The following is a 16,225-nucleotide window of genomic DNA, read 5'->3' on the forward strand; positions in this document are numbered from 1 at the left end:
ACAGAAGGCATCTTTGATGGAAAGCAACAGAAGAATCCAAGAGCCCATGTAACTGGGCAGCACTTGGAACATGCTCTGTAGGAAGATGGTAAGACATGTTCTGGTGACAACAGGTCCACAGAGTCACAGACCAGTCACAGGCCTCTGGAGGTCACCTGCTACAACCCCCCTGCTCAAGTAGGGTCACCAAAAGCCAGTTGCCCAGGACCACATCCAGACAGCTTTTGAATATCTCCAGGGATGGAGACTCCACAGCTTCCCTGGGCAACTTGTGCCAGTGCTTGGTCACCCTCACAGTAACAATGAAAGGTGACAAAAACTTATGAATTGTGCCATAAGGGATGGCTGGATTTCACAGATGGTGGGGGGAAACTCTGTGAAGTCTGGCCATTTCTCCCAGGTAACTGAAAAACTATACTTGGGACCTTTTGGGAAACACGACCTTGCAAGGGTCAATAGCACTGAGGTGATTCCATAAAAATCTGAGATCACCTAAGAAACAATATCAGAAATATCAAATTTGGGTAGAGATGTAAAAAAACCTGGGGTTAACGAAGAGAAATTGGAGATGTGGTTGGTTTGAGAAGGAATGAGGGTGGTAAAGGGGGGAAAAAAAAGAGAAATGGGAAAAGGGGGAAGAAAGGGGATCTAAAGGGTAGCTAATCATAGAATATTTAGAGTTCGTGTCAGCTGAATGCAGTAGTTTTCAGTAGGGCAACAAATCTGCTCTTTCCACCACTGGCTGACCTGCTTGCATGGCCAGGAGGGACCTGGTGTCTTCCCTTGCGTTGGGTGGAGGAAGCTGGGAATTCTCCTCCTGATGCCCACCAGGGAATGCCTGGAGGGGACACCCAACAGATCTGCCCTCCATAGCCTTCTGCAAGAGATGGAGGCAATCCATACCATTGATCCATGCTTCTACGTCAAAATTGAACTGGTAAATGAAGTAATTAATCGAAAGATTAAGTCAAACACCAGATTAATACCCTTCACTGATTTAAACCAAAACCATAATCACTGAAACTTTTTTCTAATCATACTACTGAAAGATGAAAAGTTACAAAAGGTCCCCATGACATCTTTGCAGTGATTTTGTACCATCTTTTTTCAGACCTGTTCCAAACAAAATCTCTCATAGAAAGACATAGAGAAACTCAAAACCACGTTGCTATTTCAGGTGCACATCTTGTAGAGAAAGCTTCATGCATCACACCTTTCTACATGCTCAGAAATAGTGTTATTTTGTTATGCATGACAAAGACCAAGTAAAGAGCACAAAACTAACTTTTGCAGAAAAGCTGTATTGCTTCATGGGATTTTCCCCTCTGGAAAGCTATATCTGGTACATATTCTCACTTTCATGATTCTTTGTCCATATGCACCTCCTTTTTCACAGTAATATTAAAATTACGCAATGATTTTGGCATCTTGGAACAAAACCAAGGTGCATCCCTGGACAGGAGGTCTAGGTGAGAAATCTGAGTAAACCAACAGTTGCATTCTGCATAATATCATTACCAAAAAAATGAATTGAAAAATCAAGCCACTGCTATTACTGCTTGCTTTTGATTTCACCAGTGTATTTCACAAGAAAACTAAATCCACTGTGACTCTGTCAGGATAAATACTTAACATTCCTTTGAAATAAGTGGAGATGCTGCTTTTGCCAAGACAATGGTATGCACAGCTCGAGGAAGAAAACTGTTGTTACAAACGCTAGTGGGAAGAATTGATGCACGTGCCTGCTCTATGCACTGTTCTCCATTATTTGATGTCCCGCTGTAGGAAAAAGGAGGAGTTCAAACTTTATTTTACAAAAGACAAGACATAATGTGTAAGTACAGTCCAGAAGTAATGATAAACAAAGAGGGCCTTACATTTCCCTTCATAAGTTGCTCAACTGGTAAATTGCACTGTATCCTGCTACAGCTTTCACTGGGCCCCATCCTGACCAATGTCAGAAAAGGGTATGTGACTTCAGAGAAAGGGTAGGATGGAACCATACTCTGACAGACAAGAGCTATGGGTTTCTAGCAAACTAATGGCTATGCCAAGCGCTGAGTAAAAGTATAGGAACTGTATAAGGAACTATCCAAGAATGACACAGAAAAACAACTATTGAACAGCAATTTCCATCAACTTCCCTTGCCTTCCCCGCTAGAGCTATGCAATTAAAACAACCTTATTGAGACATGGGGATGCAAAAAGTAAGTTATATTTCCTGGAGCAAGGACACACTGAAGAAAAGTTATTGCATAGAGATGTCATCATTTTCGAGTCAAGATTTTTTTATTTTGAGTCAGCACTGCTAGCAGAGAGATTATTTTGTCCACATGCTATTTCTGCTGCATATATAAACCTCCACTGAAGATTAAGCTGTATTTCATAGGATGCTACTATTATCCGAGACTGTAAAGATCAACAGTAGTATTGATGCTGGCAAAAAAGTCCCCAGATTTGACACTGGAAGTGCTGTGAATATACAGATCATTTGGGATGACTGTGAAAATAGCCTGAGCTGACAACAAACAAGCCTGGGGGTAAACAGATTTTTATTCTCTGCCTGAAACTTGCTTTTCTTTTAAATGAAAGCTGTTATGAGATCAGATAAAAAGATTGGATACTTTCAACATGAAGATGTTGGGCTCATCAGTCTAAAACTGCTGATCAACAATTGTATTTATGGAATGGAAACTAACCTGTTGTACCTATAAGTTATGAAACAAGACTATTTATATAATACACAAAAAAACCACAGTGATGAAAACCAGATTCTTAGTATGACTAAATCAACCACCAAAGTGCATCTCTTGTACATCCTTGTGAAGCACCCAGCTCTTGGAGACAGCGGTCACAGGTGAGATGAAAAATAACTATAGCAATAACAGCCCTATTAATGCTGCCAAGGTATGGATGAAATAAAACCAGCACCCACACACTGCCACATCCTCATGTGTTTAACATCCTTTCACAATGATTATGAAGTGGCAGGAATGGGACTTACCATCAGCACCGCCCTTCTGAAGAGGTCCGTATCAGCTGTCTCTGTGAGCAGGTGGATGCTGGTAACATCAGCTCCACCACGGTCAGCTCCTAAAGAAACCCTGCTTGGGTCTCCTCCAAAGCTCGCTATGTTCTGCTGCACCCACTTCAAAGCTGCTAACTGATCCAAAAGGCCAGCATTTCCACTCGCATCAGGAGAACCTATTGGAGGAAATAATGAAATAGATCCAAAAAAAACCACAACTATAAATATTTGAAGTTTTGATTGAACATTACATTTTTAGCAGCTCTTGCAGCTGAATCTTGGCAAAACTGATACCAGAGTTTCAGCATCTGAAGTGGTCTCCTCCAAGGTCATCACTTTACAGATGGACTCCATTTCAGCTTTTACCACTCCACCAGGCATCCCTGGAGGTGCCTAACTGTCTGTCCTGGTGACATAAAAATAACACTCCAACTTCTGAGCTGCAATTGGACAGCTCATGGCAGGAGACTTGAATCCAGGCTCAAGTATCCATAAATTCAGGCCATGAGATTCTTTTTCTACATAAGTAGCTTGATCTTACAAGAAATTAAAAGCAAACAAAAAAATTCAGCATGTTTGCCAAATTGGAAGGGACCCATCAGCTGTTTCCCTTGAGTACACCCAATTGCATCTGTTTGCTTCCTATATCCCTTTTACACTTACCATGTCTGACCAATCATTTATGTAACATCATCTTGCATTTCTTGAAATACATACAGATATAACTTTGTAGTTTATAATATCTCCACATATATCCTTTGACACTGACCTATGTCTAACTGAGATCTTATTTATATGTATTCATATTTTTGTTCCTAGGAAAATAAAACAAAAATAATGAATCATGTACCCCTATGCTTAGGTATTACCACTGAAAGACTACTTTCTTTTAAATACCAACCAGTGGTAACCTGATTTGAATAATAGGAATGCAATGGTGAAAGCATCTAATGATACAAACCCTTAGACAAGCTTAACTTTTTTAGCAACAAAAGCAGAAATAAGTAAATCCTGCACAGTCTGTAAGAAAGGAATAGAAAACGATTGTTCACTGTCTGCTGCTTCTTAATCCACAATGAAGCATTCATTTTTAATGATTTTAAATTCTCCGCATTTAAAACTTGGATGTAAGAAAAAAAGACAGAAAAGCCAGGAACAGAAACACAGCTGAAACTATTTGTTTCTTCCATTGCCAAGACCAAATAGTACAATTTTAATGTGAGAGGCTCAGAAACTACTGGATCAAAATGAACAGATAGTGGAATAAAAAGATGCCACTTTGTGAACAGGTAGCCCTGCCTCAGGCAAAGAGTAATTGGAAGTATATATCCTGTAGTAGATAACCATATGCTTCCCATAATGAATTACTGAGAGATCACAGACAATTTAAGCAGCAGAACAGAATAAAGAGGAGAGCAGATTACTGACAGCCTTGCAGCTCTTATGGACATCACAATAGCCACCTCTATAAGTGCCTTCACAGTGAGGCAGCCAAGAACTAAATGGCCCCAGAAGCTACAACCTTCCACCTACAGCCACAGTTTAAGATGCTCAGGCCAAGCCACACCAGTGAAGCAATGGAGGAAGAACTTTCCCTGCTTTAGTTTTTTAGGGTTGTTTTAGTTTGTTCTGCACACCATGACCATTTCCCAGGGTTCTCAATCCAGCAATAAAACCATTCTATGGTGTTAAAAAGGAAATATCATTTCAAGGGCTTGCTGTGGGCCTTGTGAGACCTCCCCAGATGAAGTGAAATCATAGAATCATTGAATTGTAGATCATTGAGTCCAACTGTTATCTCAGCACTGCCAAGCTCACCACTAAACCATGTCCCTAAGTGTCACATTTACATGTCTTTTAACTACCTCCAGGGATGGTGACTTAACCACTTCCCTGAGCAGCTTGTTCCAGTGCTTGACAACCCTTTTGGTGAAGATATTATTGTATGTAAATCCATGTAAATGTTTTAGCAACACAATGTGCCTTGCTACTGGCATACTAAAAACATGAGCAAGGAGAGAAAGACAGCCAGTTCCTTCTGCCCTGGCAAAAACCACAATCATGCTGTGAAATGTTCCCCACTAGGGAACAAATGCATGCATGGACATTTACAGTAGTTGAACCAAAAGAGACATGTATGTGAGGAATATTTCCCACTGCCTTTTTGCAGGAAAAGAACACATTCCTGAGGACCACAGGAGAATGAAAAGAAACCAGTGTTCAGAAAGAAGCAAACAAGGACATACACATGCATTTTTGTTACTATTAAACTGAAGAAGAACAATGGTGCTAAATTTAAGCATGAAAATAATCCTTGTTTATATGACTTCATAGACTCTTAAAAGAATCAGGCTTAAAAATATGACTGTATTCTCCATACTCCTGCCACCCATATTACTGACAATTTACCTTAACTTTTTTGGGTGCAAAGTGGGAGATGAAGGCACTAGCAAGAATGTTCATCACTTTTTGCAGCATTAATGGGTGATAGCAAATAAAATTCATATCCTTCATACTTAGAACAACACAAGCTCTTTGCTTGCAAAAGCCCTGTCAATGAGACACCAAAACAACTGCAGAACTGAAAAAAAACCCAAACAACCCAAACCCCCAAAAAACCCAAACCAAACCAACCAAACAAAAAACCCTGTTGTTTTCACTTCCCTTCATTCCCTAAAATCTCCATTTAACTCTTTCATTTCTCATTTTGTAATTTATAACAAGTCAACATGAGAGGACTCAGCACTTTGCTTACTTGGACCATGAACTGATATTGCGCACAAGATCATAACTTTTGTTTGTAACTTCAGGGCCCTCCAACAGTCCCTGCTGCTAATGTCCTCACAGTCTTAAGGGTGAACTCCTGTCTCCTGTGAAACTGGTGGCTAAACTTCCAAGGGACCGGGATTTGTCCAGGTCTTTCAGTAAGAATGGAAACCACCCTGGCATATCATTAAAGATTTGGTTTGAGCCTTAAGAAAACCCTTTACAGTATCTGACCTTCACTGAAATTCCCCAGTGGGTACCTGTCATGCACGGGAGTCAGAGGTATTTCATCAACCAGGAATAGACCTTGCAGTGGGAGCATTGCTCACCAGAATGAGCATGACTGAAAATCCATGCTGATAGGGGCCTGGTACAAACATACCACACTCATCGTCTCTACATGGACTAAAGAGGACATAGGGTAGCAGAGCACTGAAGGAATTTTTAGGGCTAACATGGAATTCAGGAATTTTTAGGGCACCACATGAATGTGGTGCTTAGCTTGCTCCCATGACTCTTGCAAAGAGCTTTTCCTTCTTGCTCCTGCTCCTGAGCAACAAGATCTCCTCAAATGCACAGGAAAGACCGCACTTTTCCCTGGCTGCAATTCCACAGTACAGAGAAGAGGGCCCCTGCATGCTCTTCACTCATAATGAACCACCTCTATCTCTAAACTCAGTCCATTCAGCTCATGCGTTTCCAGACATACATGTAGATCCCTATGAAAAATCTCTAAGTGACAGACTATCATATAAATATCGGTATATAATATTCAACCCAGCTAGCAGTTTCCACTTTGGAAGGAATCTAGGTGAGCTTTGTAGGGCTGAAGGAGGTTAGTGGGTAACGTGTGGGCAGTGCTGCGTAATGGAACCACACACAGCTCCACACCACATTTTGCTCTAGCCAAAATGAAGCCACAGTATCACTTTCACAAGCATCTGGTTTACACTGATGAAAACAGTGATTCTTTCCCCAGATACACCTATTACCAACTTCTTATCTAAATGAGTAAGGAATCTGTAGTGCCAGCAATCTGGTTACTGAATGAAAAACAGGCTTTCTTGGGAATGAGCTTTGAACAGTAAAACAGAGAAGAGAAACAATAACCTGTAGCTGTAGCTACACACCCCACACTAGACAAAATCCAGGCAGCATCACTAGCAGTGAATACTTAAAAGAACCACGAGCCAAAGTATTGAGTCTGGTATTTGCAAACATGGCAAATACAACTTCCTAAAGATTATATAGGTATTAAAATGTCCACTAGAGAGGTCAAGGATTGCTACCAGCAGGATGGAACAGGAGCTCCGCTTGCAATCATTGCATTTTCTCTCCATGGTTCTCTAAGCTCTCCTGCGCTGGGCAGAATTGAGAGGTGCTGGAGAGAAGTGTTCCCTACTTGCTTAAGCAGCCAAATCTAGTAAAAGGCAAGATGAAAAAAACAATTCCAAAGACCAGACAGCACTAAAGCAGAGGTTTAGGGAGAGTGAATGTGCATTTTCACTTGTACGTGCCTCTTTGCAGAAGACAAAATCCTGTATATAATGAGTATTTGAGTAGTTTTTAATGGCAATTCATATTAGGAGGCAATAGGAAAGCAAAAAAAAAATCCCAAATACTAGAGTATGGGGAAGGGATGCAAACTCAGAACATGCAAAATTCCATGGATGGAACAGTTGGAAGTTGAAGACATTGAAAACCATAGCCACAATAACAAGCACTGGAATTAGCAGGAATTCTGATGCCTAACTTGTCTTTATGTGTGTCTGCAAAACCCAATATCCACAGTTGCATCTGCAAACATAAGTCTAGCCAGTGCTTTGCTATAAATGCTTGGGTTTTGGTTTTGTCCCTTTGCCTCCATAGCCTCTCCCCGTTCTCGTCAACTCCCAGTGGTATCTCCCCAAAACAGTCAGTGAAAAATACAGGTTTTTCAAGTTTAAAAATAACTATACTTTAAGAAAAAATAAATAGAAACAGAAGTGTTACAGAAGGCAATTTAGCCCATAGTTGTGCTTGTTCTAGAAATTCGTCACTTACCAGTACTAAGGAAGCCAAAAACACCGACCCGGTAGTTTGCCATCACAACAATGATGTTACTGACGGCAGCTAGGTATGATCCATCTATGGTTGTCTTTCCAGCCTCAGCACTGTAACTCCCTCCATTGTGGAAGAACAGCAACACTGACAAGTTTTTGACCTGTCATGACAACAACCAGGTTAATATCCCTGTAGCCAACTGCTTTTGTAGGTTGGTGATGAGAACAGAAGCATCTTCCCCATTAACATTATTGAAGCCATTCATAGCTCTTTAACAGTGACCATAATGAGGGAATATCTGTCCATCTATCTGAAATGCTATGGGTAAATTGGCCTCAATAACCTATATACCATTCAAGAGGACAATATGTCCAGTATAAAGAAGATTTAATAGCATCACTATGGTCCATCAGCCATCGTCTCTACCAGGTTAGTTCAACGCAGACCCGTCCTGCTGGCTTGGCCACTGAGTGCATGGTGGGCTCATCTTTGCTGCAACATGTCTGCTTTACACAAATGCATGGGAAAAGTTCAAACAAGTGAGAAGCAGAAGAAAAAGGCCTGTTGGGTTGCTTTATCTTCAGCAGGACTAACTCAATAGCTGTGCAGGGCTGCTTCCTGCTTCACATCTTCAGAGTTAAATATTGCCTAGTCTCCAAAACCTCACTTGACAAGAACTCCTCCTTCAGTGGAGGTTTTCCCCTATTAGATATATAGAGAGGTGTCCTGCAGAGTGAACTTTTTCTGTGCATTGGAGAGAGCCACATCTCGGGAAGCAGAGGGCCCTAAAAGAGCCCAGCAGGACTCCCAGGATGGGAAGGAGATACAATGGGCTGCTGCCCATGTTAGAACTCCTTACAGAGCCACACGATCTTGCACAGAAACAGAGGCTTTTTCCCAGATCAGCAGCACATCTGTGCAGACCCTCTCTGTAGGCACAGCAGGGCTGGAGTCAGGCTGCTGCTGCATGAGCAGCACAAAAGCAGAAGTGCACCAAGAGACCTCAGCATTTATCAGCAGATTACAGTTCTGTTGAGATGACACTGAAGAAATACCAGTCTCCTTCCCTGCATTGGCAGCTGGTGATGTTTTGCAAAGAGCTGGTGGCCCCTGCAGCAGCATCGAAGTACATCTGAGGTTTGTTTTTATCCCTGCAGCTACAGGGCATTGGGCTCTGCTGCTGTTATTTTCTGGATGAGGCTCAGCTAAACACAGCAGTCCCATCTGCTCTGGCAAATGATGTCTTTGGCTGGATGGGAGGAGCAGCAGGGAAGCGATGGCTTCAAAACTACAGGATAGGAGGCAAACTCCTCTCATCTGCCATTAATTTGTGATGATTGTGTGCACTCCTCTCTTATCTGTCTGGAGAATCACTTCAGCGGCTTCTTGTAAACATGACAGTGTTACCAAGAAAACCCAAGGAACTGCAAAGCACTGAAATGTGCTGCTCGCTCTCAGGAACTTCTGCTCCTGAATAGAAATTGCCTAATTCACAATGGTCCCTGCTTCCTATTTCTGCACTGCATGTAGCACAGAGAGAGAGGTACGGGTAACGAAAAAACTGAAAGGATCTGTTTTCACACAGAAATTTGTTCTAAAATAGAACCGTATTGAGCCATGTCAGCTAAAATGGTATTAAATGTGATGTTGAGCCTGTTCTGTCCCCTCAGCTCAGCATAGTTAAGCCTGAGGTTCAAAACAGGCATTTCTGATGTGTCCACAGCCTGCCTAGCACCATGACCTCCAGCTGCCCTCTGAGTTGTGTATGACATTGTGTGGAGTGCCTTTACCCAATGCTGTAATGATGAAAAGCTTAAGAAAGGCAAAAACAGGAGATAAAAGTTAAAACCAGTAAAACAAAGCCTGCTGTAACAGATATGGAGCAATTTAGGGGAAGATTTAGTACTGGGGCTGTGCCTCATGCCAAGTGTCTGGACGTATCGTTCCCATTTCTAGTCTGCGTTGAGCAATGACAGATCCCTCTCCTATGCAAAGGTAAAATATAATGAAAAAATAATTTGGGTTTTAACTCCAAGTGATTTCAGTCTCAAGCTCATGGATTTGGACATTCTAGATGAAGCTGGTTTAACGTAACTACCTTCACATTTCTTGTTAGCCCTTTTAACAGCATAGTATAATGCTTTAGTTTTTCAAGCTTTGGTTGAACTGTGCCTCACAATATGAGATATTTCATGCCCCCTATCTATCTTTCTCTGTATATTTGCTAGCCAAATAATCTCTTACTATACATTAGCTACTGAATCATTTATTTTGGATATAAGTGAACTTCCCGAAGCCTTGCTCTCAAACAAATTCAATCAACCACTGCAATTAAATCCTTGAGGAAGAACAAACACAAGACCTTAAACAGAGCCTGCTGGAGCCAGTCCCTTCATCCACCACGACTTGGTATCAAGCTCAGATGCAGCACCACCAGCATCAATGCTGGTGGAGCACACACAGTAGCTGGCCAGAGTGGGACCAGCACATTCCTGGTGGACAGGCCATGGATACCATGTGTCTACTGGCCAGTGTAGATACTACAGGCCATGGATACCAGTCTACTGGCCAGGTTTTACTCCACGCTTCTCAACATAACGCAGGCAGTCACACTTTGAGGTGTAAAATCTGTGCAAAGACTTCCAGCTGGGACATGGGCAGATGGCTTTCTGGCTTAGTTATTGGGGGATGTCTTCTGGGGAGTCCAGCAGCTCTCACATGGTCTCATGCCTGTAGGGGCTTAGGTCCCATGTGCAACCCCTTAATGGAGAGAGTTCAGCATCCACCAGGAAGCTGCAAGTCAGCTGAAAGCCTGAAAGGTTTCATCATATGCAGAACTATCTTCTCCATCTTACAGTAAAGCCCATAATGAGCTACTTGGCAGGGCTAGATTTAAACTCTACCAAGCCAGGCAACCTCCCTCCAGTGCTTTAACTACTCTACAATATTGCTCTTTAAAGAATTGAGTCCAACAGGGATGATGTGATAAGGGTGGGAATAACACATGGAGGGGATGGGAGAAGAGAAAGGGGGTACAGTTTCTATTCTTATTTAGGGGAGAACTTCAACTCTTGATCTTATATTTGAGCCCTTTGTAAATCAAGCTGAGGCACAGCTTTGCTTTGCTAGTGTGACAGGTGGTGATGGTTATAGGTGGAAAAAAGTCTCTCAGAAGTGCCAGTTTTACTTGGAGGGTTATGTGGTACACGTAGCTATGGAAGCAAAATGAGGTGATGTCATTCACCTTCTTCACTGCTTGACACTTAAGAGTCCTCTGGTGACCGGCAGCAGTCCCTGCACTGTGCTCTTGTCCAGGCTCAAAATCCTCCTGAACAACCCTTGCATTTGCTGCTTTCCAAGAGATTTTATATTCAATATTTACTGGCTTATTTAACTTTCCATGGGCTGAAAATATATAACTATAGCTCTCTGTATGTGAGTGAAAAACAGAGCTCACCACAAAAAGAAACAGGAAAATGTTTCCTTCTGCTCCCAGCCACTTCTGCAAAACCAGAAGTTTTGTTTCCCTCTTGGGCCAGACTTAATGCATGTGAAACTGATTGACTCGATCAGATCTACCTTACACCTCTACAAAACCCAGGAGGGATTCAGTTCACAGTACCACTAAGGAGAAAAGACAAGCCTATTTAATCTATCAGATGGTAGAAAATACAATGCTTTCAAGTAAGCTACCTTGAAAGCAGCACTTAAGCGGAGATGGCAAACTGCCTGGGACAGTGACCTGATGTTTTCAATAAGCAATGACTTCACTCAAGGCAAAATGACAGCCTGATGCTGCAGGGAGAAAACATACTGCTGGTCTTTCTGATGATTAAAAAGGGCCTGCAAGGGACTCTGTATGCTGCTCTCGGATAGCTAGAGTAGCTATTTCCAGACATGCAGTATGACAGGCCCATAAATTTCTATTATAATGATCACCACCTTCGGAATATTGCCAGTTCTCTGGAAAGAAAAACTGTTCCTGTGCTCTGGGCCCACTCTTCAATGGGATTCACATATTATTCAGCATCCTTATCCGCAGTCCCCCAGGGGTTTGGCCACTCATCTAAGCTTGGCTTGAACCTGGAGCTTTATTTTATATCTGTTTATGAGAAATGCAAGAGCTTTCAAATAACAATTTCTCAGATTGTACCATTGGCCCAGTCATCTTTAAAACATCTGGTTTTATGCTTTGTGGGCTGGGCACAGACCTAGCATTGCTTGCTATGCTCCTTCCTCAACAGAGCTCCCACAGATGCCAATGGGGACAGTGAGAATGAGGGTGAAAAACTCATCTGCTGCTGCTTGACCAGTGGTAAGCGTTGATGTGATGTATTGTATTGTGTTATCATCTCCTGGACAAAGGGCCTCATTTCAGGGACATTGACATTTCTGCCCTTAATTTCCTCTCCTGTGCTGCCACCTTCTTCTTGTGTTTTGTCTCTTCCTCTGTCTTCTAGCTTTTTAATTTGCCACACTTTTAGTTACCCAAGCACTGCTCACTGAAAGCCTATAAGGGAATATGCTTGCACCAGCAAAAACAACAGAGAGCCTAATTTAACCTTGAAGGGCTTTGTGAACAACACATGAAAAAGAATCATTTATGCCAATTAAAAGCACTTTGAAAAGAATTAACTCATCTCCTACTTACAGTGGTGGAAGGAACAAAGACATTCAGGTACAGGCAGTCTTCACTGACAGAGTATGACGGGGCCTCTCCATCTCCTGGCTGCCAACAAGCTGCCCTAGAGACACGGATTGGGAAAATGACAATAAAAAGGTTTGCATTCTCTTTCCGCTGCTGCTATATCCTTATATTTTGATGCATCAAGTCCATAAAATCATTAAACCTGCAGATCTCAACCACATTTAAAACTATTCCCACCTATACTTTAGTAACATATATGTGGGTTTTATAAACCTATACAAATGCAAAACATTTTCATGTCTAGAATCCTTCCCTCAGAAAAATCAGCCTCATTTTAAAAGGATTAGAACTTGGAAGTAAGCTCTCAGAAAACTCACACTTTGCATAAACTGCACAAAATTAGCACCAGATGTAAGAGCTGGGGGTCCCAGGCCCAGGTCTCCCCTCGTTATTGCCTGCACACCTATGTAATCCACTCTGTTAGAATCATAGAATACTTAGGGTTGGAAAGGACCTTAAGATCATCCAGTTCCAACCCCCCTGCCATGGGCAGGGACACCTCACACTAAACCATGTCACCCAAGGCTCTGTCCAACCTGGCCTTGAACACTGCCAGGGATGGAGCATTCACAACTTCCTTGGGCAATCCATTCCAGTGCCTCACCACCCTCACAGTAAAGAACTTCCTCCTTACATCCAATCTAAACTTCTCCTGTTAAAGTTTAAACCTGTTACCCCTTGCCCTGTCACCACAGTCCCTAATGAATAGTCCCTAATCAGCATCCTTATAGGCCCCCTTCAGATACTGGAAGGCTGCTATGTTGCTGAAATGTCAGTTATTTGTTTTAATTTGTAATGGTCTTTGGGAAAATATGGTAAGCTTAAGATTTTCACACATTTTTAAACCCATTTGCTCTAAGCATCATAGCACACCATTAAACAGTGCCAAGCAATGGTAAAAGTAACCTTTCAATAGGAATTCAGCAGCCAGCCACGTACAGAAAATCATTTTCTGGCCATCTTCTGCGTGAGATTCATATGCTCAAGCACTCACACAACAAGAATTAAGTGGATGATTTTTGCAGTTCAGATCAAAGCTATTTTGAAGCCAGTTCCTTCTACTTCACAGCTACATTTATATCACATAGTGAGTTATGGAAAAGCATGAGAATTTATTAGGGAAGAAGCTAAAAGAGGCTATGGAAAAGACAGTAATACCTCAGAGATTTATTTCTAAATTATCTAAATTTTTAATGCCCTTATAAAACTTCACACTGAAGAATTTAATAGAAAACTACAAGGAAAAGGACCAGCTTTAATGCAGTTCTACAAAATCTTTCCCCAGAGGAGGTTCCTAGGATGGTGATATCACTCAATAGCTTTCACACTGATGCAGTGAAGCACATCATATCCAACCAACACTGCTAAAGCCATTTTAGGCAGACAAAATAAGAATCCCCAGGTAGGAACCAGGCCAGGACAACAGGTCTAACATTATTAATTAAACAGCTTCCCACAGGACAGCAGGAATCATCACCCATTGGCATCTTCACCTCCCAAGATCTCCTCATGCCAAGACTGACTCCAGGGAAAGGCTGCCACCTACTGAGGCAAGTCCACAGCTCCTCCAGAACCTGGAGACTCCAATAGCTGGATGGGGGTTTTGGTTGGTTTTGCTTAGTTTCTTTTGGGGTTTTTTTTAAGTCTTTTATTAGGACCAGGCTGATAAATAAATACTTCCCTTCCATCATAATGGCACTGTGCTAATGTGAATTTCTTATATACAAATATAGTGCAACACCAACACAGAGTCCAAAAAAATATAGGGTCAATGCCTTCCATGCACACAGAAAGCATTGACCCTATATTTTTTTGGACTTGTGTATAGTGTGTGAGTAGGGTTCGCTCAATTCTCTTCAATAAGCTCAAAGAACTACTTTTTTTAGCCTTAAATGAATACTAGAAGATAATGGCAAAGTTCTTCATTGGCCTAAGAAAGCACTGAGAATTCACAAGATAGGAGGAGATTAACTAAGGCCCCTAAATTGCTTTGAAAACTCTCAGCCAGGCTTCAGGTCCTGAAAGAGAGACCGCAGATGCAGACGGGTCTTACCAAAGCCCTAGCAGACACCATGCTGTGGCTGCAGACAGAAGGAGCTGGTGGTATGCGTGCTAACCTAACATCACTGTGCACCTGAGGAAACAAAATCACATCCCACCAGATCCCTCCAACAGTCTGAGGCTGCATGGATACTGTGGTTATGCTGTAAACACCTCCACAACTCAGGTGCAACCTTCAGGTTTCATATCATAACACTAAATGAAACACAGACAGACACACAAAGACTACGTCCATTGAGTGTCTCCAACCTAATCTGACCAAGCAGTGATGTCTGTACAGCCCTGGAGAGCCAAGGCCAGCTAATGGGAAACATTAGATACAGGGACTTAAGAGAAATTTAGCTTAGCTGCTAATATAGCTCCTGGGGCTAGTTTCCTCTTAAGGTATTACCTAAAACACTTAGAATTCCTGAACATCTGCCCAAGCAATTTAGCAAGTATTTGCTTCTTTTGGGACAGAAAATACTATCTGGGTCCTTCAGCCTGATCTAGATATAGGAGATTCTATATGAAGCCCACAGTTTCTAGTTACATCAGTGTTAAAGTGGCCCTGTTTGGTTAAATATTCTACAGATTTATTTCTATAAATATTATAATCACCTGTATAAGCACTCAGAATGAACAGGGATCAACGGCAGACAGTCAATGAGGAATTATGCATAGATTTAAGGCAATGTAGTAGAATCTGTCTTTTTCTTGAGATGGAGTAATTATTCTTTTTGAGAAACAAAGCCCCATACTTGTATTAATCTGTACCTTATTGCTTCTTTTGAAAGACAGGACATGAATATCATGATCATCATTCCAGCTACTTTCACACACCTGGATGGACAAGCAGTTCAAAGAGGTTTCTTACCTAGCCACGGTAGCATTCCATGTTTCCACCCAAGCAAATGGCTCTGGAGGACTGAAGCGCCTTGCTGCAAGGGGAGGTGCAGCATATGGGATTCCCAGGAACTGGCTGATATTTTTCCACTCCGAGCCAACCTGGATCACCTGGGATTTGCCCATCAGATCTCCATGGGATGGGAGGTACACAGATGGGGTTAAACCCAATTCAGAAATGGGCAGGAATAAATCTATTGGGGAGAAGAGGGGAGGAGGAAAAAGAATTTTGTTTTTTCAAGTTAGTACCATTTCAGAAATGAAAATTAATCCCATTTCCCTTCATTTTAAAATGTTTGTGATTATTTCACTTCCTTAAATGAAACATAGATAAATTTGTACTAATTTTCCCTATAAAATACTTAATGCTATGATATACATTAGCTACCAGATATGAACATTTAAACTTTCCAAACCTCTACTCAAACATTTCTTCCAGATCAGTCATCACATTAGAAAAACAAATCTGAGCACTTCTACGAGAAGGGAAAGAGATTTGCAGGCTTCCCCTGCCCCAAGCTCTAAAAAGCACAGTGTTAAACTTTTAGACTTTTATAGCAAGTCAGACAGAGGAAAGATATCCACAACACTCATTGGTCTGGACTCTCAACAGGAAAGGCTTGCACTTCACACCACTTTCTAGTATCTGTTTCATCATGTGAGACAGAAGAGCTTCCATAGGAGGTATAACCCATATCCAAATTCCCTGCACTCCTGCGTAGGAATTGTTGGTT

General features: G+C 41.8%; 1 protein-coding gene across 1 annotated transcript in view; it reads right to left on the reverse strand.

Annotated features, from left to right (window-relative positions):
* TG (thyroglobulin) overlaps nucleotides 1-16,225 on the reverse strand; it is a 179,948-nt gene that overhangs the window by 59,788 nt on the left and 103,935 nt on the right. Inside the window, exons 38-41 of the mRNA XM_034069710.1 lie at nucleotides 15,463-15,685; nucleotides 12,489-12,582; nucleotides 7,838-7,997; nucleotides 3,005-3,204 (exon numbers count right to left, since the gene is read on the reverse strand). Of these exons, the coding sequence (XP_033925601.1) occupies nucleotides 3,005-3,204; nucleotides 7,838-7,997; nucleotides 12,489-12,582; nucleotides 15,463-15,685 (677 nt within the window). The remainder of the gene's footprint in view (nucleotides 1-3,004; nucleotides 3,205-7,837; nucleotides 7,998-12,488; nucleotides 12,583-15,462; nucleotides 15,686-16,225) is intronic.

Source organism: Melopsittacus undulatus, chromosome 1, assembly GCF_012275295.1.
Source record: "Melopsittacus undulatus isolate bMelUnd1 chromosome 1, bMelUnd1.mat.Z, whole genome shotgun sequence".
Taxonomy (NCBI): Eukaryota; Metazoa; Chordata; class Aves; order Psittaciformes; family Psittaculidae; genus Melopsittacus; species Melopsittacus undulatus.